This window comes from Protobothrops mucrosquamatus, unplaced genomic scaffold (assembly GCF_001527695.2).
Source record: "Protobothrops mucrosquamatus isolate PMUCROS unplaced genomic scaffold, P.Mucros_1.0 scaffold7, whole genome shotgun sequence".
In the NCBI taxonomy this organism is placed as follows: domain Eukaryota; kingdom Metazoa; phylum Chordata; class Lepidosauria; order Squamata; family Viperidae; genus Protobothrops; species Protobothrops mucrosquamatus.
Genome location: NW_015386394.1, coordinates 1,630,196 through 1,654,899, shown reverse-complemented (window position 1 = coordinate 1,654,899; position 24,704 = coordinate 1,630,196). Strand labels below are relative to the sequence as shown.

The following is a 24,704-nucleotide window of genomic DNA, read 5'->3' as shown; positions in this document are numbered from 1 at the left end:
AATTTTAAAAATATGTTGTGTCTATGACATTGGGATAACCAGTCACAAAACCCCAATTTACCAAAATGTTATCTGCTAACTCTCGATTCTCATTCTTTTTCTGTATAGATAGATCATATCCAAAGCACTGAACTGTAAGTTGCCTATCATTTTTATTTTCTAAGAAAGCTTATGGGACCAACCTTAGGCTCAGAGGCATTCTTAGAATTAAAGATGATGCTGAAGAGTTCCCCATTTTAATTAAAAGAATGTTTTCAAGATGTACAAAATTAGATGGGTCAGGAGATCTGACAGATATCAAGGGAAATATCTAGAAGCACATTGATATTTCTATGCAGTGGGCACATTACAAATTAAAACTTATTTTCAGTCAAGTGTGCGAATTATGTCCATTATAAAAGCTTAGTTAATAGGACTTAAGACTTCAATGCTCAGGAGGGAGCATACGATGTGGGATACTTACAGTTGTTGGAAAGGTTGTGTGATATTGTGGCCATATTTCCAAGCCAGCCAAAGAGACAGCTTTATTTTTGAGAAATTCTGCAAGCAACCATTTCAATAAGGGTTACAGGCCAGCCTGGGTTAATAATTAATGCCCTTCCAGAAATGATCAGCCAAAGGAACTCAGGAACTTTCCTCTTTTTCCCCCATTATCCTGCAGCTATCTGAACACAACTTAAACCAGGTGAGTCACCTCAACATAGAAGGGGAGCTGGGGATATTAAGCAAGAGGAGGAGTAAAAGCTATATTAAGATAGAATATTTAACAAAGTAAATCTGTGAGTAAGAGTTGAAATAATAAGTTACAGGATGAAATGTTCCCTTTCAGTTTCAGGCCACATCATTCCATTCTGTTCCATTTGAACAGACGTCATTCCTTGCAGACCAACATATTCAGGCTACTTTAAGATGTTTGGGGTGTTCTTTTAGCTTCAAGTCCCAAAGATATTTTTTCCATTCCTGCAGACCTTGGGGTTTTCCCAAGCTTCCCTTTCATGCAGCCTGAGCATGGAATTGGAAGGAATAATAGATTTGATTAGATCATATAGAGAAGCACCTGGTGCCAGCATGTGTGTGTATGAATGAAAATGGGAACTGAAGACTCAGAGGATGAGTAGAGAATGGGAAACTAAGATACTTTCCCAGAGCTTTCTCATCCATCAATTATTAATGGCAACATCAAATGATGACTTGCATGTCTGAATGAGCAATAAGATTAGAAATTCTGACTCATCCCTGTTGCTTCACAGTGAATTCATTTGCACATGCAGCCATGAATGACTGAGTGGCTGAACTAATCAGAAATCTTGAAATGGCAAATGTGCACAGCCTCTCTTTATCTCTCTTTATCAGCACCATTCAAGATATGTCGCACTACTGTTCCCATCATCCTCAGCCATTAAGGATCTGAGCCAACATATACCATGTTATATGCATGTTAAGAAGTTTGCCTCATTTCAGTTATAGAATTGCAAGTTCTTGTTTATATTTGCATTTTGTACATATTAACTGCAGTTCTTTTCCTCCTTTCCAAGTGCAGAGAAGATGGTTTTGCTCAATAGCCAAGCTAGCATATTAGAGTCAGAGCCTCTTGAACTAGGATATCAGATTCAAATCCCCATTCAGCCATGAAATCCCCAGATAGCTTTGTGGCATTCCCTTGACTTATAACCTACTTTGCAAGAAAAAAAAATAGTATGCAGGAAGACAGGTAGCCTGAGCTTCACTAGGAAAGGCTAGATAAACATGAAATACCCTGGGGCCTAAATATGGGATCCAGTGCAATACCTCAGGCTCTGCTCTATCTTTGTCAGACAACTTTCTGTGACTATTTGTCTCACAGCAGGCCAAATGTTTGGAGGCCAAAGGAAGAGGCGGATTGGAATTGTGGGCTATGGACATCTAGGTAAGTAGCATTTCTTGACCATATTTGTCTTATTAGTCTCCCCATTCACTGAATCTGCTAATAGACAAGGAACTTGTAGTTTTTGCCTTTATTATGAGCACTTACTTTCAACAAGATTGCCCAATTTGTGAAAACATGGGTGTCTTTTTATTTCAAAAGCGATTTTAAAAAATCTGTGTGTTCGGCCAAATGCTTTGGTTCTTCAGGGAAGAAAAGAGAATAGCTGGGGGGGGGGGAGGACTTACCGAGGACTTTGCTGAAGCTTAAGACATCTATGCTAACCCTTAAAATCTTTTTAAAAAAACTTTTTGCAATGGTGTGAGGGGAATTAGGGAGTATAATGTGTGCCTTAAATCTCTGCAAACATTGCCCCACCCACTCTGTGTTATCACATTACCTGCCCTATCACCTGGGGAGCATATAAAAACAGCTCAGCTTTTAGCTACTACAAATTTCCCACTCCTCCGCTAGAGGCAGTCAAATGCATTTCTCCAAAGACTCATATTTTCAGTTTTCAAACCCAGACTTTTTCTTAGGTCTTGATTTTGACCTGGAGCAAATGCCAAGCTGTTATTTCAGTTTTGATTAGTTTACTGTAACTGTCAGTATCTACAACCCCCGCCTTCTGATTTTTTTCATTGATTTTTGCTTTGGGCTAATAAAACAAGCCTCTGTCTTCTTGTACATGTGCTTTCTCCCCCCCCCCTAAGTACTGAAGGTTTATTTTGCTGGATCTGAAAAAAGATTAATGTATTGCTCAGCATTCTGTTTCCAATGGTGGTCAAACAAATCTTTTTTGAAGCTCATAAAACACATCCATTGTGCTAAGCTATAATGTGATTTGCTTGGTTTTGGCTTAGTGCTATATAAACCATGATTTATGCTTGGGCATAATCATGATTAGGCAATTTATATCATAACCTGACATGCATAGACTCAACCAGTACCTAACAGCCCCCCAAATCATTGGAGGTTCTAAACAAAGGAAATTATTAACATTGAGTCACTTCCAGACAAAATCATAGCAAAACTGTGGCAATTATGCCAGAATTTTTGTCCCATATCTGAAGTGTAGCAGGTGCATGAGAGAGCTAAGTCCACCATAGTGAAAATTACTATTTCATTTTCAATCTTCAGGCCAGTATCTGACAAAACGAATCCAAGATGAAGGGTTCCAACATGGTTTGGAGCTGGCTTTTGTTTGGAACCGGGATGCCAGCAAAATGGAGGACACTGTACCAGTGGAGCTGAGGTTGGGGAAGTTGACAGATTTTTTACAATGGTGAGCAGACAAGCCGTTTCACAGTTAAGATAGGGAAAATACTTAGGATCATTGCAACACTCCTATGCTCAAATGATTGCAATCTGGGTGCTTGGCTTACATTTATAATGGTTGCAAAAATTTAGGGTCATGTCATCATCATTTTCAACCTTCCCAGCTGATTTCCAATAAGCAAAGTTTGTAAGTTAAGGACTACTTACATTGAGTTGAAAGCCACATTCAACCTCTGAGTAGTCTGCTTGGGCTATGCTCCAGTACAAAAAATCAAACTGGATTTGATTTTGACAAAATTAAAATCAAGTAAGTGTAGTTAATGTGAGTACTTCCCATTTTTTAGCAGTCAGCATAAGGCAGTTGTTAAGATGTTAGACCAATTCTTAGCTCCCTGATTTTGGATTATAATAATCATATACTATATACTGTATGGATTATCTCTGTAGAAACTGAGTTGAATTTTATTGAAGAACATGTCTAGGTAGACATGCCTTCAACTGATGATTCACAATGTAGCCAGTGTTTATTCTCAAAATTATTACAGTTTTCTCATTTGGAAGACATGTTCTCTATTGGCATTCTTGCCAGGGGAAATGGATGACCTTCCACTGGCATTCAAAGGTATATTTATTCAAACAGATACTTGATTTTGTAAGTTGACTGTTTGAGCTACTGCAAACCTAGGCAGAATTGCCTCACATTTATTTGTTCTGACTGACTAGGTTGATGTTTGATACACCTACGTTTAGGTTTTGATGGTTGTCTTTTGTTTTGAATTTCACTTTTCTTAGCTGCCTTGAAAGATGAAATACAAACCTAATAAAGGTGTATCAGTAGAAGATCCCACATTCAAACATTAGCATTTCTACACAGGGACCAAGAGGACACTTGACAACAGCCCAGGAGTGCTGCTGTTGATGAAAATAGTTCAGCATTCCCCAACCTGAGGAAGATTCTGTGATTAAACCAATCTTCTCTGACTAAATGTAATGCCCTCAGGAAGTCTAGACTTCAGTAATCATGTCACTATCCTACTGGATGGGGAATAATTGGGAGTTGTGACTGAATACCTATGGGTCAATCAAGCTGGGGAAGGCTGAACTTCAAGGCACATTGTGTGAATCTCAAGGGATCTTAGGGAGGAATGCCATTATTTTTTGAGATTTAGTGCAAGAGTTGGTCCATTAAAGACAAACTTTTCAGTGATTACAAAATGAAGGGGAAATGGATTGTTATCTAGGTACTGCACTGGTATTGTCAATATAGCCTCTTGTTATTATGTTTGTTGCTTCTTTCCAAAGCCATGCTGATGTCATTGTTGAAGTGGCACATCCCTGCATTGCCCAAGATTATGGGGAATTCTTCCTTAAAGCTGCAGATTTTATGGTGAGAACTACAGCTGCCTACAGACAGAGACAGGCAGCATCAGCATGTTTTTTTAAAATTTATATTTGTATCTTGCTTTAAATGTGACATGCAAAAGACTCTAATTCATGGATTTTAGTAGGAATAGAGAACTTTGGGTGATCAGAGACCATTCAATGTTTTGGAAGGGATCAAGGATCATAGAGAGTGAAACAATAATGGAAATTGTGCTTGACTGCGTTATGTACATAGCAGGGACTTGCTATTTGTTCTGGTGTTTTAGGAGAAAGTTTGATATTTTCTCTGTTGTGTAGATTATGTTAAGCTTACTTTTAAAGACTTGTGGTATTGTTTTCATGTTTTCTATGGTAGAAAAATTATGCCACTAAGTTTTAACAACTCTTGGAGTCCAGTAAGGGTGGACATGAGTTTGGATCACAGAATATGGTCTAAATTAGCATTTCCAAACATGGCGTTTTCCAGATATATAGCCTGATTCCCAGAATTCCCTGTAAGCATGGCCATTACTGAGAAATCTGGGAGTTGAAATTTGCATATTTGGGGTGTCAGCTTGTGAAAGCCTAGTCTAAATCAAATAAATCACATTTATATGTTAGTATGCTATGTGTACTTGGTTTCTGTTTCTTTCTCCTTTGTCTTATCAAATTAAATTATTTTGCACTCAATAATTGGAGAGAACCAGTAAATATATTGTCCTGAAGCACTCTTCTTCCAGATTTCCCAGCATCAGCAGTGCAAATATCTCCATGTCCTTTAGGTGGGATCACCAACAGCCCTAGCAGATGTGAACACTGAGCTTAGATTACGTGAAGTAGCAAAAAAGACTGGACACACACTCTACATCCCCAGTGGGGCTCTATGGGGTGGCCAAGACATTCAAAGGTTGGATGATACAGGGATGCTCCAGGTAAGTGCCTACAGAGAAATGGGGTAGGGTAGCTTCCTTAACCTAGTGGTATCTATAAAACATGGGGCTGCGTCTTTCAGAATTCCCAGCCTGCAAAGGAATTGTAGTAATTGCAATTGAAATCTTGGAGTTGTGTCTTAAGTCCAGATAGGAAACGTTGATGTAAGAGAAAATCTATGTTGATAAAAGGAAATTTGGACATAAATATTTGGGGAATTACTGACATCAAATGCAGCTGTGGAAAAAGCCAGTTTGAAATACTGGAAAACTTTCAGCCAAGCAATGTATACTTCAGAAAACAAAACAAAACAAAACATATTAATTAATGTAAGGCACTTTCCTGTATTCTTATTCAGAAGTAGAAATCTTTGGATTGGGATTCTACTATTTAAAAGGTTAGAAAGAAAGGTATATTTAAGGATTCGTGACTTCTCCAATACTCTATTTTTTTCTAGGCATTAACAGTCACTATGACTAAACACCCGGACAGCTTCCGGTTGAGTGGGTCTCTTGGGGAGCTTACAAAGGGAGATCAGGAGGAAAGCATGGTGCTGTACAATGGCCCTGTGCGGGGTCTGTGTCCCTTGGCCCCCAACAATGTCAACACGATGGCAGCAGCTTGCATTGCCGCTCCAAGTCTGGGCTTCGATGGTGTAAAAGGTTGCCTGGTGGCAGATCCTAAGTAAGTTTTGAACTGAAGGGTAAGCAACTTGGTACCCGTGAATCCTTCTCTTAGTATCTAATGCACATCTTGCATGCCTGATTTTTATTTGGTGTTTTTTTTTTGTTAAAAAAGTTTATTTCAGTCTTTTAAAATGTAAATGAGAAACCTGCATGCCTTATCTTTATTTACAAGACTTCTCTTGTTCCCCAAATAGGGCCTGCAGGCATTTTCAGAAAAAAAGGAATGAATAAAAAAAAAAGCCTAAAGATTTGTTTGGGAGAATGCCAAGCAGAACTGGCAGCACTATATGTCAGAAAAGTCAAGATGATTGCCATGATAGTCATAAAAAGGAGGAGTTTGATCACCATGTAGCCATCTTGTCTTTTTTTTTAAAAAAAACATACACTGTAGAAACCCTTGATGCCAATTTTTTTTTTAAAGAAAACTCATATTTCTGGAGAATATTCTGAGGGTTACAGTTGGTGTTGCAGTTATATTCTTGATAAATGAATATTTTGTGACTGGACACAAGTATCATGGTAGCCATTTTCTGAAACTGCTATGGTGTAAACGCAGTGTCTCTCAATCTTGGAAATTTTAAGAATTACGGCCTTTAACGTCCAAAATTCCCAGGCAGTATGTTAACTAGTGAATTCTGGGAGTTGATGTCCACACATCTTAAAGTTCCCAAGGTTGAGAAACACTGGTGTGAAGCATGTGCCAGCAAGCTCATGGCTTTGTGTCATTTTTCTTCTAAACATCTGGTCTAACTGAGCACAATTTTATCTTGCAGTGTCCCTGACTATCATGTGGTGATGATTGAAGCAACAGGGCCAGGGGGCTTCTCAGTCAGCACCAGTCGCAAGAACCCAGCTGCTTGTGGGGCTGTTACAGGGTCAGCCACCTTTGCTACTTTCTGGAGCAGCCTATTGGGTAAGGATGAAAACCCTCCCTTATCCAGAATCTATGAATTCTTCATCTAGATGTGGGTTAGTTTGTTCTAATCCTGACTAATCATTTATGGTGATTAGGAGTCAGTTTAAGAAAGCATAGACAGAGAGAAAGTATAGTATAGTGGTTAAGTTTATTTAGCATATGGCATATCATACATGGACTAGCAATATATATTAACCTTTCACCTAGATTAATAAAACACCATAAAATATAAATGTTAAAAAGATCTATGTTGAAATACTAATGTCTAGGCCATTTAACCATTAAAGCACATTTTGTTTATATTAAAAATAAAAATAAAAAAATCAAATATTAAACCGGCATATGCCCTCAGTTTACAGCCACTTCCTTATAGCATATTATTATATAATTAACTGGAGTAGTGCAGGTAGGATTATTGTATGCCTTGGTGCCCAAGTCAAAGGCCCAGGAACCACATCACTCTTTTCTAAAAAAAAAAAAAAAGCCGGTCACAATATGAGCTACAGTTTGAAGTGGGACCCCACATTGAGGGGAGGATAATATGCCCCAATTTGAGACAGAATATTAATCTAAAAATAAATAAATAAATTTTAAAAAACCTGAAAAGTAAAGGCTGTAGCCCTTCTTGGGCAAAGGTCCCCATGAATTCAATCATTTTTCCCCAATATTTGGGAGGGACTCTAGCAGCAGGATTTAGCTTCTATGAGAAAAAGATGGAAGTTTTAAACATTTCCCCCTAAAGCCATGATGTCCTTTCCCAAATCTCAGCAGGTGAAATAGGTAGGTGCACCTAATAAAAGTGTCACTCTCTATAAAACTGAGATTTGTGACTAAGAAATCAGGCTTTCCTCTGCATCTTCCTATGTGGAGAGATCAATTTTAAAAGAGACAAATAGAATCAAACTTTACTTTAAAAAAGAAAAAGAAACAAGATTAAAGACACGAAGCTGTTAAAATCACACACAGCATCTTAGAAGGAATTCCAGTAGAAAAATAAGCAAGAAAAGATAAGGTTGTAAGTGGTTCATAAATTACTTATTCTTAATATAGAAGCAAACTCTGCTTTACAGAGGAGCCACTTGCATAAAACATATGACTAAGACAATTGTACGGAGGTAATAATCACCAGAGAAAATAGACTTCTCATATTGTTAAAATAAAAACTAATCTTAAAGAATATTTCTACTTAAATGTTTTAATTTTCCCTATTTCTTAGAATAACTTGATCACTGAAGTTGAAGTATAAGTGCTAGCTTCTGTGAGGTTTTTTTAGAACCTGAAAAATTATTCTCTTTCCTCCACAACTTTTTACTCCTTTTCTCAAGAGTCCAGCTTTGTTTTTCAAAAGGGCCCAATTTCAATATTTTTAGCAAACAGGAAATGGCTGAGGAAATTAATTATTTTTGTTTAGGTACTGAAGCAAATTTCTGATTCAGACAATCTGGATATTATAAGGGAGCTGGCTAAGAATAAGGTTTGGGAGACAGAAGCAATAACCCAGGCCTTCAATGATCCGTTCTCTTTTCCTTCCTATAGTATGCCAAGGACATGGAGGCCGAGTCTATCTGTGCTGAGGTTTATGAGATTTATTCCTAAGAAGATACAAAGAAGATACCTGAAAGGTAGTTCAATGGGATGGGAAAACCAAGAAAGGTAGCAGCGCTTTCTTAAAGGAAGCAGAAGAAACCCACTCACACATCTTAGATGGTTTCAGTTTGTCAGTCAAATAAATAAACTTTCTCCAATCTGAACACCTTGCAAATGTGCAGATCCCCATAACCAGCTGAAAATTTTGAGAGTGGAGGTCCACACATCTGAAACAACACCGAAACTGGGGGAATTTGGTAAAATAACTGGATCAGTCACTATCTTTCAACCCAACCCACCTCACAGGTTTGTTGTTGCAGGGAAAATAGGAGGAGAAAGTAATATTGTGTGTGTCTGCTGCCTTGAGTTATTTATAAAAATAATAAATATGACATGGGGATAAACTGATTCAAATGAGACAAAGTTCAGTTGCTGGAATTCTTGTAATCCCATTTCGTTCTTCTCAATAAATCTTGTTAAAGAGGAACGGTGACAATTGTGCTTAGGAATATCATTTTTGCTTTTAGCTAGATGCTTAAAGATCTGACAGTATGTTATTTGAGAGCAGGTTGCATTACTGTATGCTTATCAAAAGGATGTCTCAAGGGAGCTGTGCCAGAAATCCTGAGCATTTTAGAACAGAGCAGAGCTACAAGCTCTGAAATCCAAGGAGGGGCCCCATGTGGCCTTCCAAAGCCTTGAATGCCTCCCGAAGTTGTTACCAAATTGACATATTTAATATAATAGGTGGAAGAAATAATAAAACTCATGATCAACAGATAATCTAATTAATTATATTTGAGTTTAGTTTACAATATAATTTTATTCATTAGTATATACTGAAGCACTTCCGTGGTGAAAGGATCTCCCAGTAACATCACTGTTGCCTGGGAGGACAACCAGTAGGGAGCTCTTTTCATGTCCCTGTTAATGAGACCACCGAAGTGGTACTATTTACTCATGTTTTTACACACTTTTGAACTGCTAGATGGGCAGGAGCTGGAGTGAATGATGGGAGCTTTTCCTGTCACACAATATCACTTGGGCTTTGAATGCGAGTTGCAAATTGTCAACCTAGCTTTGCAACCATATGAACTAGCACTTTCCTTATTTATTAGTATAGAAAGTTAATTCAAATGTAATTCTTATCCTGACCCTATCCACTACTTTGGGATGTGTACCACTGATAAGCCCAAATGCAGCTCTCAGATTTAAGAAACAACATCTTGGTTAGAGACAGGTGGGAAATGGCTCTTGTACATAGCACTTGTGATATTTAACTGCAACATTGGAAAGACGGCCAATCTCCTGCTAAATGCATAACGCCAGTTAAGAGAAGCACAAAAGTTTATTTAGTGATTAAGGCATCAGAAATGAGGTTTAGGCCTGGCTGAGTGACTTTGTGCCAGTCCCCCTGTCTCAGCTCACCTCACCTCACAAGGTTGTTGTTGTGGGGACAATAGGAGAATGAAAGATTACCAGATATGTTTGCCATCTTGAGTCATTTATTAAAAAAAAAACAAAGGTGGAAAAAATATTTTTGAAAAATCTATTTTCCCAATATTTATATCCTTACACAGCAAGATTCCTTAATATTCTTTTCTCAACTTTTCCATTTAAATGGAACAGAATAATTAATTATTAAATTCCATTTGATTCTGTTTTTTTAACTTGACATAATTAGCATTTAACTTGAAGCTGTCATTCAGCTGAAGAATTCTTATAAGAAAATCTCCCATTATGAGCTTCTTTGTTCCATCAATATTAGGTGTGACTTGAAATATACAGGACTTAATTAGTACCCAACTTAAGTAATTTCACAGTCTTTAGTGCAGTAAGTTTATTAAGTCAAACTGAAGATCCTAATAGGTAAAATTTGGAGAGCTTTAGATCTCCTGAATTAGCTATTACATAGAGATAATGATCATTTAATGTTGTTATAGTAGTCAGAATAACATTGCTTCATGAAGAAATTAGAACGCTTTGCTGTCTGTTAAGTTATGAGACATCCCACTTATTTCAAACATCAAAGGAGAATAGCTAGAGCAGGGGTCCCCAACCCACGGGCTGTGGACTGGCACCGGGCCGTGGCTTACCAGCAACTGGGCCACGCAAACAAGTGGATGCAGGCAACACACAAAACCACACCCCTTCTGGCCCACGGAAAAATCTTTCTCCATAGAACCGATCCCTGGTGCCCAAAAGTTGGAGGCCTCTGAGCTAGAGGATGTCTGAAAACATTGTTCACTGCTACCCAATATCCTTGAGTCTGTCTGTTTGTCTGTCTGTCTATCTATCTCAACAATGTTACTTCATGTTACAAAGCATGCTCCCCCAATTTAGCGTCTTTCAACTATGCTGAGGTTGCAAACTCCAAAATTCAAAATGTGAACATCTTAGCAGGTGCTATTGCTCAGCTGACCTTGACTAGGCTCAGAAATTTAGGCTGGACCTGAAGCCAAAAATCACCCCAGAAATCAGTGGGAATAAAATACTACTATGATGTTACCAAGAAAATGCACTGGCCATATCCAGATCTCTGTAGGTCTCAAAAGGGATATTTATGTACAGTGTTTATGGAAACTGTTGTAAATAGTGGGTACCTTTTCAGCATTTTAGCATCAGAGGACATTTTTATCTATTTAGGAAAACTTGTAAAGAATGGATGCCTTTTCAGCATTTTACAGAACTGAATGAAATTAAGACAAAGGTAGCAACTCTTTTGGACAGATAGGTGTAGTTAGAATTTTGTCAGCATGTAATAAATACACACAAAATGGCTGATGGAAGCTCATTTATTCATAAAATGGCTGCCACAATGGCATAAAAACTATTAGTAGTACTCGCAGAAACTTCATCTTGTTTCTCTGAATGTTCTCTGCCTCCACAATAAGAAGTAGACACATTTCCAAGCAAAGCACTGAACTGAAATTATACCATTTTTTATTTTGTGAGAATGTTTGCTGATGCCAGAGGCATTCTTATAAAGAAAGGTGATTGTAAAACCTGGCATTTAGCAGCATTTTTTTTTCTATTCATTTGTTGTTATTTTTAAAATTAGATTAAATGATAAGATCAGGTTGAGCAAGAAGCTATGCAGACTATATGTCCTTGAACATATCTGTACTCATAGCACACTGCTTATTCCTAGATTAAGAACTATTGCCTTTTTTTCTTACCAGAGCCTATCATTTATAAACAGAAATCCAACAAATATAACATACCATAAAGATTACAATGGTAGTTTCCTATATATCTAAAACAGAGGTAGGCAACCTCGGCTCTTTTATGACTCATGGACTTCAACTCCCAGAATTCTTGAGTTAGCTATGCTGACTCAGGAATTCTGGGAGTTGAAGTCCATGAGTCATAAAAAACCGAGGTTGCCTACCCGTGATCTAGAACATCTTCCAAACTTTTGAACTATTGTAATGAACTCTACATGGGTTGGCTTTGAAGATTAATCAGATGGTTCAAATGGTCTAAAATATTGCAGCTGAATGATGAAGCTCAATAAATGTTCCCATATAAATACCTCCAGGACCTATATTGGTTAAAAGTGACCTTCAAGGTCCAATTCAACATGCTGGTTGTCACCTTTAAAGCCTACATAGTTTAGGACTTGTATACTGTATACTGTATAAGATCACTTACTTTCATTGGTTTCTACCTGTCCAATAAGATCTAGGAGCATGTCTCCCTCCTTCCCCTTAAGATCATGCTTAAGGACTGTTGTTGTTAGTTGCGAAGTCGTGTCCGACCCATTGCGACCCTATGGACAAAGTTCCTCCAGGCCTTTCTGTCCTCTACCATCTTCTGGACTATGATGACGAAATCCTCATAGTTCCCCTTCTTTGGAATTGCACTGTCTCTGAAATTAAATCACTCTCCCCATTTGGTTATTTTTTTTGGGGGGGGGGTGAAAGTTGATTGAAATATTATTAATAATAATAGCTATTATTGATAAATTGGTTTTAAGGAATTCAAGAAAAAAAATGTGTTTATGGCCTGGATCAGATTTGGGCATTTAAACAGTGTTCTGACCGGGCCTTTGGCTGTTCTTGTCTGAGCCATATGAATCGGAAATTAGAAATGAAATGTAAATAAGTGTGCCATGCACACAATACAACTGCATTGTTTTTATGTTGAAAGTGACTGCTATGTTTTTTCAATTGTATGTATATATGTGCATGTGCAGTGGTGGGATTCAGCCAGTTTGCACCAGTTGGCGAACCAGTAGCTAATTTTTTGTTGCCCAGGCCCAGAATGGACTTCCGGAAGCGGCATCCACTTGTTCAACTATTTGAATCCCACCACTGTGCATATGTGCCTATGCACCTTCATAGCCCTATTGGTTTAGCCCTCAACAATAGTCTGAGTTTCTCTTGGGAAAATTAATTGCCTACCCCTGGCCTGGATAGACTACAAAAAGCATTTGATCATTTGATTCTTTTTCACATAGCTGAACTGAGAAATATCTAAAAAAAAAATTGAATCAGCAGAAAAATTTGGCAATTTATGAAAAAACCTCAATAAAGTTTTGGCAAACAAAGCTGGTGGTTAATAGGGAAGAGTTAAGAGAAATTGAAATGAAATGTGGAATTTTTCAAATTAATTTATTATCACCTTTACTCTTTATACTATCAGTGGAACAAAAGAAACTGTGGCTTTGACTTGGCCAAAACATGAGTAAGCAGTCTGCATTTACTCTATATGGATGATTTAAAATTATTTGGAAAACCAAAGGCTGAACTAGATTCCTTATTAAAAAGCATAAAAGGATTCAATAAGGTTCCTGGAATGTGATTTAGTATCAACAAGTGTGTAACTATGGCGATAAAGGTAGGCAAAATTGTTGAAGATGGGGGAATATAGCTTAACAATGAAGATTTGATAAAAACAAGAGCACCAAAAGAAGGATATAAATATTTCATAATTTTGGAAGAATTTATTCCCTTATTACAGAATCAAGTCAAAGAAAGTACTTCAACCAAATATATCACATGAGTTCGTAAAATGTTGAAATCAAAACTAAATGGTGGAAACATTGTTAAAACAATATCTGGGCCCTGTTATTCAATATACAGCAATATAATTGATTGGACCAAGGTGGAACTTGATTACCAGGATCAGAAGACAAAAAAACTCCTTATGATAATATACCATGATTTGCACCCCCAAAAATGATACTGATGAACTGTATTTGCCAAGAGATGAAGAGGGTAAAGGACTTTTGCAGGTGAAACAAGCTGTAATGGAAGAAAAGCATGGCCTGATTACTAACTATGTTAAGAAAAGTCAAGAATTCTTGCATGAAGGAAATCAATCAAGGAAAGCTTTTGAAAATAACAAAGGTGAAGGCTGAATGTAGAAAGAAACAATTAAAAACAATTTGTTAATTAGAAGAATAAGTCAATACATGGTCAAAATTTGAAAAATCCACATGAATTGGTTATCAGGAATGTTAAAGAAAGAAATTGATGGGTTTATTTTAATGTCTCAAGAACAAGCTTTGCCAACTAATTGCATGAAGGTGAAAATTCTACAGGTAACAAACAACAGAAAATGTCTTGGTTGTAATAAAAAGAATGAAACAATTAACCATTTGATCAAAGGCTGCAGTAATAAATTGACTACAAACAGCATCATGAACAAGTTGTCAGAATTATTCATTCTAAATTTTGCCAGAGATCTCATTTTGAATGCTGTAAAAACTGTTGGGACTATCAAATTGAGAAAGTTTTGAAAAATAACCAGGTCTTAGGGAACTTTAAGATCCAAACAGACAAACATCTTTTTCATAATATGCCCAATACTGAAAAAAAAGAAAGTCTGGTTCACTGATGTTGCTATTCCAGGTGATCCAGGATTGAAGAAAAAAAATGGGAAAAAATATGAAATACTGGATTGAAGTTGAACTATTATGGAAAATCTGTTGCTATGTCAACTGACATTGGAGTTAGCTAAAGGACTTCCTCAATATCTGGACATATTGAATTTATCAGACTGAAATATTCTAATTTTATTTCATTTATTTTTTTAAAAAAACCTATCCTGCTCATATATGCTCCCTTAATAATTCTTAGATCTATGGTTAGGATTTGAATTACTAAATTTGTACTTAAACTTAGGCTGTGAATCTAACATAATTACCCACACGTAATAATAAACATATAATAACAAAAGAATAATAAAACCTGGCTTTTAGAAGTCCTGGGAGCAGTTTTGCTGTCAATATAGATACTTCGCTAAGGGTATGTGTTCTGCACCTGGTATAGTAATTGCTTATAGTATATATAAGCAATTAATATAATAATATAATACATAATAATATATAAAGACAATTTAAATCTTGGAATGAACTGCCCTTCTTAAACTTTGTATAGTTGGGTTAACTTACAACAGTTAAAATCCTACACCTTTGCAAAGCAACTGTCCAGGGTGTTTTGAACGAAATATTGTATCAAGATTGCAAATCCACTTACTTTCCAGTTACAATATTTCTCATCCGCCGGTTGGGAACTATACTGTAATCTTTATCTAAATTATAACGAACGCCGAACTTCTTGAATTTGCGATCAATACACTCCCTCCCGTGGTCTCTTTCAAGGAAACTAAATCGCAGCAATTGCCTCTCCTTTTGTTGCATTCTGGGAAATGTGGTTTCCTACCTTCTTCCGTTTAAACGCGTGAGACCTGCCGGGAATTGTAGTTCATCGTTACGCCCAGGGCTTGCTGGGAGCAGTAGTTTCTCCATCTCTGCACAGTCAGCCTGGCCTTTAACAGCCGTTTCTGGGGAAGTCATGGTGGGGGGGCTCGTTTATTGGACTTTCGCTTTTTCCCGGGTAAGTTGATTTTTTCTGGTGGTGGTTTTCCGAAACTCCCCCCCCCCTCACCCTGGTACGAGTTGGTAATTGGTAATTGCTCATGTTGATGAGTTTCTGTTTCTCCTGTTGGTGGAAAAAATAGGAAACATGCAGCAGGGTATGGAAGTTAGATTTGCATCCGAGGATGATTTTCAGCGCAGTGTTAATCACTCCTGAAGAGCAGTATCTTCGAGCGTGCACAGAATTCAGCTTTGTTATAATAAGGACCTTTGCATCCGTCGCACCAGTTTATGGTAGCAAATTTACAGTTTATAGGAATATCTTTTTTAGTCTGTCTTTAGCTACCTCATTTTGACTTACGAGTTTGAAAGTTGTAATGACTACTGTACGTTACCTTGTAATAAGTCCAGTACCTGTCATTTTGGCATGATGTGATACTTAGTGTACATTTTAACGCATATGCAATGGTATCATAAAATGAAATATTAATGTTTTACTGCTGTAATATTGCTTGTCTTGGGAACTTAGCAACAGGAGTTTTTAATGTGATGATCAGTGCCACAACATTGCTGATATTTAAATATATATAATTTCTTGACTGTTGTGGATAATTATTTCCTTTGTATATGATGCTTCAGAAAAGTTTGAGTGAATAATCTTCCAAGGAAGGATTGTTTTGCCATGGCATAGATAGCCTTCCCCAACCTGCTGTCCAACAGATTTATTGGATTCAACTTTCCATAATTTTCAGAAAGTGAAATTTATCACATCTGAAATGAAGTTGGCTCAGAAAGGCTGGCTTGCCTTCATATTATTTTGCAATGGATAACTATAGCACACAATTTCTTAACAGAAAGATCTGTATGTACATCACAACAAAGTGGCTGTGTTCATTCTGATCAGTCTAAATTAAGGGAAAACAATTTGATGCTGTCCATTCATTCAGGATTTAAATCCCAACAATAATATCCAAATACTGTATATGATGGGCATCATGTTTCTCTCCCTGCCCCTCTCCCTCAGGATGCATTAAGCCACTTATTTAGCACTGTGGTGATTAAAATAAAGGGACATTTGGCTTCTGGGTCTTTTAATACTTTGACTTTTTTGTTTTTTGTTTTCTTTTCAATCCTATGGTACTTAAGAATTCCCATAATTTGCTTGGGCTTCTGGGAGACATTTAATATTGTGATGCACTCAAGGCATTTGTTCTGCCAATAATGAACATAAAGTTAAAGCTTTGGTCAACAATTGGCTGGGATTCCCTAGCATCTGACAAGGGTGGGGCAGCCAGGAGAATCTATTGGATGAGCTGCTATGATCCTAGAGAGAGCTTAGCAGGCATACGAGCTGGAGAAAGAAGAGACAGAGAAAACAAAAAAGCAAAGAGGTTGAGAAGACATTAGGTCTATCTAATGAAAGTGGACTTTGAGAACCAAGGAGGTCTAAAAGAAAGGCTTTGAGGACAAGAATTGCTGGAAAAAAAAATTACACAAAGGGAGGATCTACGGGTGCCTAGAAGGGTCAGAGGGGAAGCTAGTGTTGTTAATGCTGCTGCCAAATACCTCGTTGTCCGCTACTGGGATTGTACTGATTGGATGTGTTTTCTATTCCATGCTTTTCTTACTGGTTTTTTTCCTCCAGGGTTGATCTCCTGGGAACGGCCTTTCAGGCCAGTTTGGATGTGATGTCTGGGAATCTGGGCCAAACTGAAACACCTGCGATTTATCATGAGAGACAGCGCCTGGAACTGTGTGCCGTCCACGCCCTCAACAATGTCCTGCAGGAACGACTCTTTACCCAAGAGATAGCTGATGAAATCTGTAAAAGGTAGGTGGTTTGCCTCTCTTTGGGACTGCTCTTTCCCTTATTAGGATCTTTAGGGGAGCATCTCTACAAGAGTTAATTGCTCTAACTTTCTTATACCAACCTTAAAAACATTACACCTCTGACAAGCATCTGTTTATAGTTCCAGGTAAGAACTAAAATAAGTGAGTCAAAATGAAGAGGGGGAAAAAATCTTAAGGGTTTAAACTTTTGGTGTCAAATTAATTATGTAACATTTATGCCAGTGAGTTGGTATATATATCATCTGTTTTCATGATGTAAATCTAATAGTTGAAAATTTATTCAGAAATATGATTGGAGCTCTGTTCGGTGAGGTGAAGTGTTTAACATTGCTTCAGCTTCTGAATACCCCAGAATCTTTTTAAGAAAGTAGAGAAGGATGGAGTTTGAAATATTGATTTTATTTTATTTAAATATTTTGTCTATATTCAGTCTTAGAATTCCATCTTTTCCTTAGGAAGAAGGGTGGTGATTTGTTGGTTTTGGTTTCTGTGGAACACTCTGATTGACGAGAGAGGTGGAGTGAAACTATTTCATGTCCTTTTTCCATTTGAGAATCATGAAGCTATGAACTCTTAAGTTCCATGTGAAATTGTGTTTGCAATGAATTATACATAAGCTTTATCTTAGAGAACTCCCATAAAATATTCTAATGCTGGATCCAAATCTCCTTATGCTCTTCTAAGCCTCCTGGCTTATTTAATGTAAACTCTGCAGGTCTCCTGGTAGTAGGGAATGGATATTGGGCTTGTCAAATCTTCAGTAATATAAAGTGGCTATTTAGAAATAACAAAAAAGGCTCCATCTCTTTTTGCTTTTGTTTGCATTTGCAAGCCCCTGAATGGGACACCGCCTTCTTTTGTTTCTTTGGAATCTGACTAATTGTGCTCAGGGCAAAGCAAGTGTGATGAAGAAGGAAGATTTTTACCCTGGATAAATATAATAGATATTCCAGCATCTTCCACATAAGTGGCTGTGAATTCTTTCATGTATTCATTTAAAACTATTAGTAATTGTGGCACATTGTTTAGTACAATTAAGATAATATCTTAGCTTCAGCAATATTTCAATGGAAGCAGGTGTAAGCTACAAGTAGGCCTCTTAAATACTGAATCTGCTGCAGTCTGGGTCGGTTGATTTATTGTTCATTTATACAATCTTATTCTGGGGCAAGTAGAAGTCTCTGAGGCTTCCCTAGAGTATCATAAGTCTATGGAAAAGGCAAAGCACCAGCTGTACATAAAGAAGTGTACATCCTTTATTTTCAATATATTTCCAGGAGTAGCTCTCTGGAGTATAAGATTTTGCCAGCTTGAAATAAACAAAAAGTTAATACATGGAATGCATGCTTTAAAAACCCACACATCTTATTTTGGACAGCTGGAGATAAGAAAAGAAAAATAATAGCACAATACTGTCAATGGGCATGGCATATTATAACTTCAGAAAAAAAAGGTCTTTCCCTTAAGGGAAGGCAAGAAAAGAAAATGGAAGTGAGGTATAGTGGCCTCCCCTCTGTCTTATTTTTGGACTCTCCAGTATGATGTTCATGGCAACTTAGGAACATTCTCTACTATTCCAGGTAATATGCTGTGATGTATCAGCTCCAGCATCAACTGTATTTTCAAAAATGGCCCTTGGAGTCTCATGTATGCACCCTGAGAAAATAAAGATGACAGGTCATTGCAACTCAATACTTTTTTTGAGAAAGAGCCTGCTTCTACAGAAAATGAAAAAGCTAAAATAATTTAAGGAATGTAATAGGGTCTACATGGGATATAAAAAAAGACATTCCCTAGCAAATGGATCAGCCAAGCTTACTGTGGAAACCATTTTTGAGAGCACTCCTATCATACTCTTAAGTATTCCAAATGCGCCCCTGACACTTAGGGGAAGCCCCTTCCTCTTTTTCCAAACCTTCTCCGGTGATGTCTGTCATCTCTTTTTCCCACAGACTGGCTCCTGATACTAGGTGGAATCCACACCGTAGCTTTCTGGGAACAGGGAACTATGATGTCAATGTCATCATGGCAGCTCTTCAGAGTGTGGGGCTGGAAGCCGTTTGGTGGGATAAACGAAGGTAAGGAAGATCCTATCCCTTTACTTTTTCTAGCTAAGCTACTTTTTCTGAACAGGCAAAAATCAGCCAACTACAAATTTGTTATTGTATTTTTTTTAAGAATAAGCTTCTGTCATTCTCTACTTCTGTGTTCGCCTTCACCTTCTCTTCCTAACTATCTTTACTGATTCATCCCTCACCTTCATGCCTCATTACTTAAGGCAGCTTGTAATTTAAAAATGACAAAGTTCAATCAAGGCCACATCATGCTGTGCATTTTGAGGCATGATTGCTAATCTTTTCTCTATGGCTGTCTTTGGAACTTCCTCACTGATAGATTGACTAAGTTGGGAACTGCTTACCATGATGTGAGACCATCCTGTTCTCCTGGCCATTTCAGAATTGTTTTTTCGTCTTCCAGATTATTCTAGTTGCTCTGCCAAGCTCCTTTTTCTCTTTGTGTATAGACCCCTCGAGCAATTGACCCTGGCAGGGCTGGTTGGCTTCATCGTTAATGTCCCTTCCAATGTGTGCCTGGGTTTCCTGTCTCTTCCTGTGAGGCGTCGCCACTGGATTGCTGTGCGTCAGCTTGATGGCATCTATTATAATCTTGACTCCAAACTGAAGGCACCAGCACCAATTGGTGGTGAAGCTGACCTCAGGTAATAATTGCAAGGATGTAGTAGCCTTCTTTTTTGTTTTTATTTCCATATTATGAATTCTCTAAAGATATCATATCATACATAAATAATACCAAATATCATGTAATGAAAACCCAACTGACTTTGGAAGTTAAAGTTGCTAAAAGGAGCAAAACTGACTGATTGCTCTGAGTAGCCACATCTCTACTGACTTTTGAACAGCACTCTACAATGCTGTAGAAAGCTGAAGTCCTTGGAGAAGAGTGCTAGGATGGTGAGAATGGTGGTTGGAGGCTCACTCAGCAGGACACCCTGCTGGATCCGTAACATGTTATTTTTGTCCCCACAGGGTATTTCTCCAGGAGGTGCTTTCCCAGGGCCCTTGTGAGTTGCTGTTGGTTGTGCCCCATGAGGCAGGCGAAGCCAGGCCTTGGCTGAACACTGTGAGGTGATCCCAGGCCTCCCATAAGAAACTGCCTGGTCTAAAGATCTTTTTTCTCTCTGCTGCACTCCTTTGCACCACCTGCTGCATGTGACGAAGGGAAGAAGGCAGCACTCCATTCCTGTGTATACTGCCACTCTGGGTGCTGATGATAGAATCCATCTTACCTTCTCTAAGAAATGATCCTGACTTCCCTCTATCTCTGCTTGCTTTTTAAAGGCTTGGCTTCTTCTGGGATGATATGGAATAAAGGACATGGCACCTAATGGTGAAGGGTCCCCACCATAGCCTATTACATGATACCCAGGCCTATATAGGATTTTCCTTGTAGACAAGTAGATCAAAGTTGGAAGTTAGTTTATGCGCAGGGCTTGATAGGATGCCCATTTCTTATTTTCATCCTCAACCTATGATATAAATGCAACAGTAGAATGTGGGTCTCAGTAGACCCAGCAGACCTTGATGTTGTGTTTTCAGGATTCTTCTATAAAAGCCATTCCACTAATATATCCAAGAGTTCTTCGGGTGAAACAATTTGTTGACCATGCCTTAAGGAATTCACATTTGATTTTGGAAAAGGCTGTTCTGGAAAATTGAAGATGTCAGGAGAGTCATTTGAAGAGCCAGTTGGGAGAATGTGGAGATACTTAAGAACTATTAAAATGTGAGAAAAGAAGGGTAACTTTAGTTTGGGAGACTATGCAGAGAGACTTGCCTTCTATCTCAGGTTTCCTTGTGAAACTATTTGAAGGAAAATGAGAAGTTTAATAATTCTGGGATAGCTGTGGTTGATGTTGAGAAGGCAGAAATTGAGAGGGGGAGAATAATATGTTGCTAGAATCATGGTTTAGAAGAGAGTAATAATTTGGCTACTACATTGTAGCTTCTAAGGTGCTGCTTGCCTTTAATTCCTGGCTAACAGAAATTCAATAGAAATATTTTCCCAAAAATGATCTCTTAAAATAGTGGCCTTCCTGAGTCTCTGTTTCCAGCATCCTTCCTCATTGGATGGTGCTGCTGGGAATTGTAGTTCAGCACTATCGGGAAGGTACTACGAGTACTTGTGCCTATTGAATTTTTAGCTACCATATAATGATTAAAGGACAAGAATCTGGCACAGTGAATAAAGAAGTGATGGTCATCTCCCAGAAAGTGAAAATATTTGCTTCTTTTTCTTCATTTCTTTTATTTCTAAAGGAAAAAAAATCCTCCTTGTGCCAGAGAACAGAGTATGGTGAACAGTTCAAATATTAATATGGGACAAAACAGTGGTCAGGACATGGGAGGATAATGCACTACCCAGTTCATTATCCAGTTTTATGTGATTTTATCCTTTTCTAGGCTGCATTGCCTATTTTGTGATGTAGAATAAATATAAATGTTCCAAGTTTTATGTTTTTACCAAAAGAAAAAAAATCCTGAAAGAGTAGAAATGAAATGGTGCAATACAAATAAATGTGTTCTTGAATTTATATTTTTTTTTTTCTGGTAGAATGTGATTTTGGTGTAGGAGAAGATTATACCTCATTTATGTAGAAAGTTGCACTGACCACCAGGAGGCCACTGTCACCACTGTTTCTACAGAAAGTTGATGAGACAATATTAAAAGTTAAGTGAGCCCAATAAAATGCTTTGTTTCAGACATATGAAAACAATGGGCAACTGGACTGATTTGAAGGTTGGGGGGAAAGGATGGGAAAAGTTTTTCTCATTTGCCATTTCACAAATGAATAAAGCATTTGCATAAATGTCTCATATCACCATAACTGCTGTTTCAATCATCTCCCTTGAAATCTACAGCATCCTGAATTGTCCCCTGGCTGCTGAATTATGTATGTATAAACTGTCAATCACAATTTTCTCTTAAAAAATATATATTGCAGTGTTTCATATTTGGAAAGGATTTATTAATAATCTCTGGACAACTTGAGTAGTCAGAAAATGTATTTATTAAATTTCTACACTGCCGATCTCACCTAAATGATTCTGGGTGATTTACGCAGCATAAGAAACCATATAAATACATGAATAAAAACATAAATTAAAAAGAGAATTAAAAACAAGTTAAAATGCCAAGTAAAAATAAAAATCAATGTACAAAATTCAAAAGGCTATGAGGTTAACAAAACAGCAGAAGTGTCTTCAAGCCGCCATTTCCAAAGTTGCACTGTACTTCTAGACCCCCATAATAATTGGCAAAGTAGGTCTTAACACTCTTCTTCTTTTGCCATATCCGTTATGGGACGTTAGCGATCATGTTGGCGATCCTATTTTTATCAGCCACAAGAAAAAGTGCTGCTGAGTTTTGTCCAAACCAGTCCCTTAGATTTTGAAGCCATGATGTTCTTCTGCCTGGACCTCGTTTGCCTTCAATCTTTCCCTGGAGGATTAAATGGAATATGCCGTATTTTTCTGGGTGTCGCATCACATGTCCAAAATATTCTGGCTTTCATTTTTTAATTGTTTTGATGATTTCCCTTGGCTTTCCCAGGCGGCTTATCACCTCCTCATTTCTGATCTTGTCAACCCAGCTTATACATAAATCCACATTTCAAATGCTTCTAGTCTCTTCAGATGGCCTTCTGTCAGAAACCAACTCTCTATTTCATAGAGCAGGATAGAAAAAAATATAACATCTGACAAGCCTGATTTTCAATTTTAGGCTTATTTATTTATTTATAATTTAATTGTTGTGTCTTATTTTATCAAATGCTTTTTCAAAATCAATGAAGCACATGTAAACACTGTGATTGATATCTCTACAATGCTGTACATGCACTTGAATGCTGAATAGCGCATCTCGTGTACCAAGATTGTTTCTGAAACCAAATTGTGTGTTACCTACGCTCCTCAATTTTGTTGTATATTCTTGTGAGAATTATTCTCAGGAATATTTTCAGGGCATATCTCATTAAGCTTATTGTTCTGTATTTGGTACACTTCTTTGCATTTATTGGGGGGGGGATTGTCACAAAGGTTGATTTTAGCCAATCATTTGGTATCTTTCCTGTTTCATATATTCGACTGAAGAGCTGCAGAATTTATCTTCTAATTATTTTCTGCAATTCATTGTATTTTTCTTTGTTTTTATTTTTATAGTCTTCTTTCATCTATGAGATGAATAATTTCCTCCGTCATCCACTGTTGTTTCTTGTGGTACCCCTCTCTCTGTTTTGAATTTGTTACCTCTACTATTGCATTTTTAAATTTATTCCAATTCACTTCTACATCTTCATCATTCAGGTTGTTGGTTTCTCTTAAATGAATTTCTAGTTCTTTTATCTTACCTCCATGTTTAATGATGAAGTCTCTTGTCAATTCTTGATTTAGCAATATTCGGGTTTTTCATCCTTTTTAGTTTTAGCTGGATTTTTAGATTATGATTGGATAGTACATCTGCACCTGGGTATGTTTTTACTGATTTTACTGAATTTCTAAATCTTTTGTTTATTGTAAAACACTCTTGGGAAACCAGAAGGGGTGGCTACCTCATCTTTGGGGATAAGATGTTCCATAGATTGGGGGTAGCAGCTGAGAAGGCATCCTAGAACACACTAGTCAAAACTCTTTGACTGATGGGACATGTAGCATATCCTTCCTGCTTGACCAGGTGGGATGGGTTGATGTAATTGGGACAAGATGGTTCCTCAGGTATCCTTATAGGTCCCAAATTAAACACCCTTCCCCCCAAAAAGATGATTTAGGATAAAGCTACCAAGAATTCATTTGTTGCTGCTCTTCGATAATCAAGAATCCTCGATCATCTTACTCATCACAATTAAAGAAATAGGTGAAGTGTTTAAAATGTGGACAAGATGTGGCTTTCAAGTTTCAGCAAGAACATTGAATAAATATTTGTACAAATCTCTTCAGAAGCTGGAAGCAAAAAAAAAAAAAAAGAGAGAGAGAAGAGAAATGGATTCTTTTCTTAAGGGGAGATTATTTTTCTGCTTTTCTCCAAAAATCCATAGAGCCAGTCTGTCATATTTTCCATCCTGAGGGTTTGAGCTACTAACTGATAAGGGCCACTTTACGGGTAAATCCTGGTTTACAAGTTGGCAGTGATTTCTCAGAGCAAAAGTACTTGCTCAGCTTTTAAAAAAGGGAGATAAATTCACCAGGGAACCCTAGTGGGACACGATAAATAAGCAGGTAGCATGTGGACACATACTTTTCATATTAAAGCTGCTGAATTTTTTGCTTTGTTTCTTTAAGTTACAACTTC

General features: G+C 37.5%; 2 protein-coding genes across 2 annotated transcripts; both read left to right on the top strand.

Annotated features, from left to right (window-relative positions):
* The first annotated feature begins 1,851 nt into the window (after nt 1-1,851).
* ASPDH (aspartate dehydrogenase domain containing) lies at nt 1,852-8,649 on the top strand. The gene is made up of 7 exons (XM_029282986.1): nt 1,852-1,906; nt 3,044-3,188; nt 4,484-4,568; nt 5,326-5,475; nt 5,931-6,157; nt 6,933-7,072; nt 8,612-8,649. Exons 1-7 carry the CDS (start codon nt 1,852-1,854, stop codon nt 8,647-8,649), a joined length of 840 nt encoding a protein of 279 aa, XP_029138819.1.
* A 6,796-nt stretch (nt 8,650-15,445) lies between these two features.
* JOSD2 (Josephin domain containing 2) lies at nt 15,446-21,951 on the top strand. The gene is made up of 5 exons (XM_015810171.1): nt 15,446-15,507; nt 17,134-17,319; nt 19,292-19,417; nt 19,864-20,058; nt 20,387-21,951. The coding sequence occupies exons 2-5, from the start codon at nt 17,177-17,179 to the stop codon at nt 20,487-20,489; spliced, it is 567 nt and encodes a 188-aa protein (XP_015665657.1). The 5' UTR covers nt 15,446-15,507; nt 17,134-17,176; the 3' UTR covers nt 20,490-21,951.
* The last annotated feature ends 2,753 nt before the right edge of the window (nt 21,952-24,704 follow it).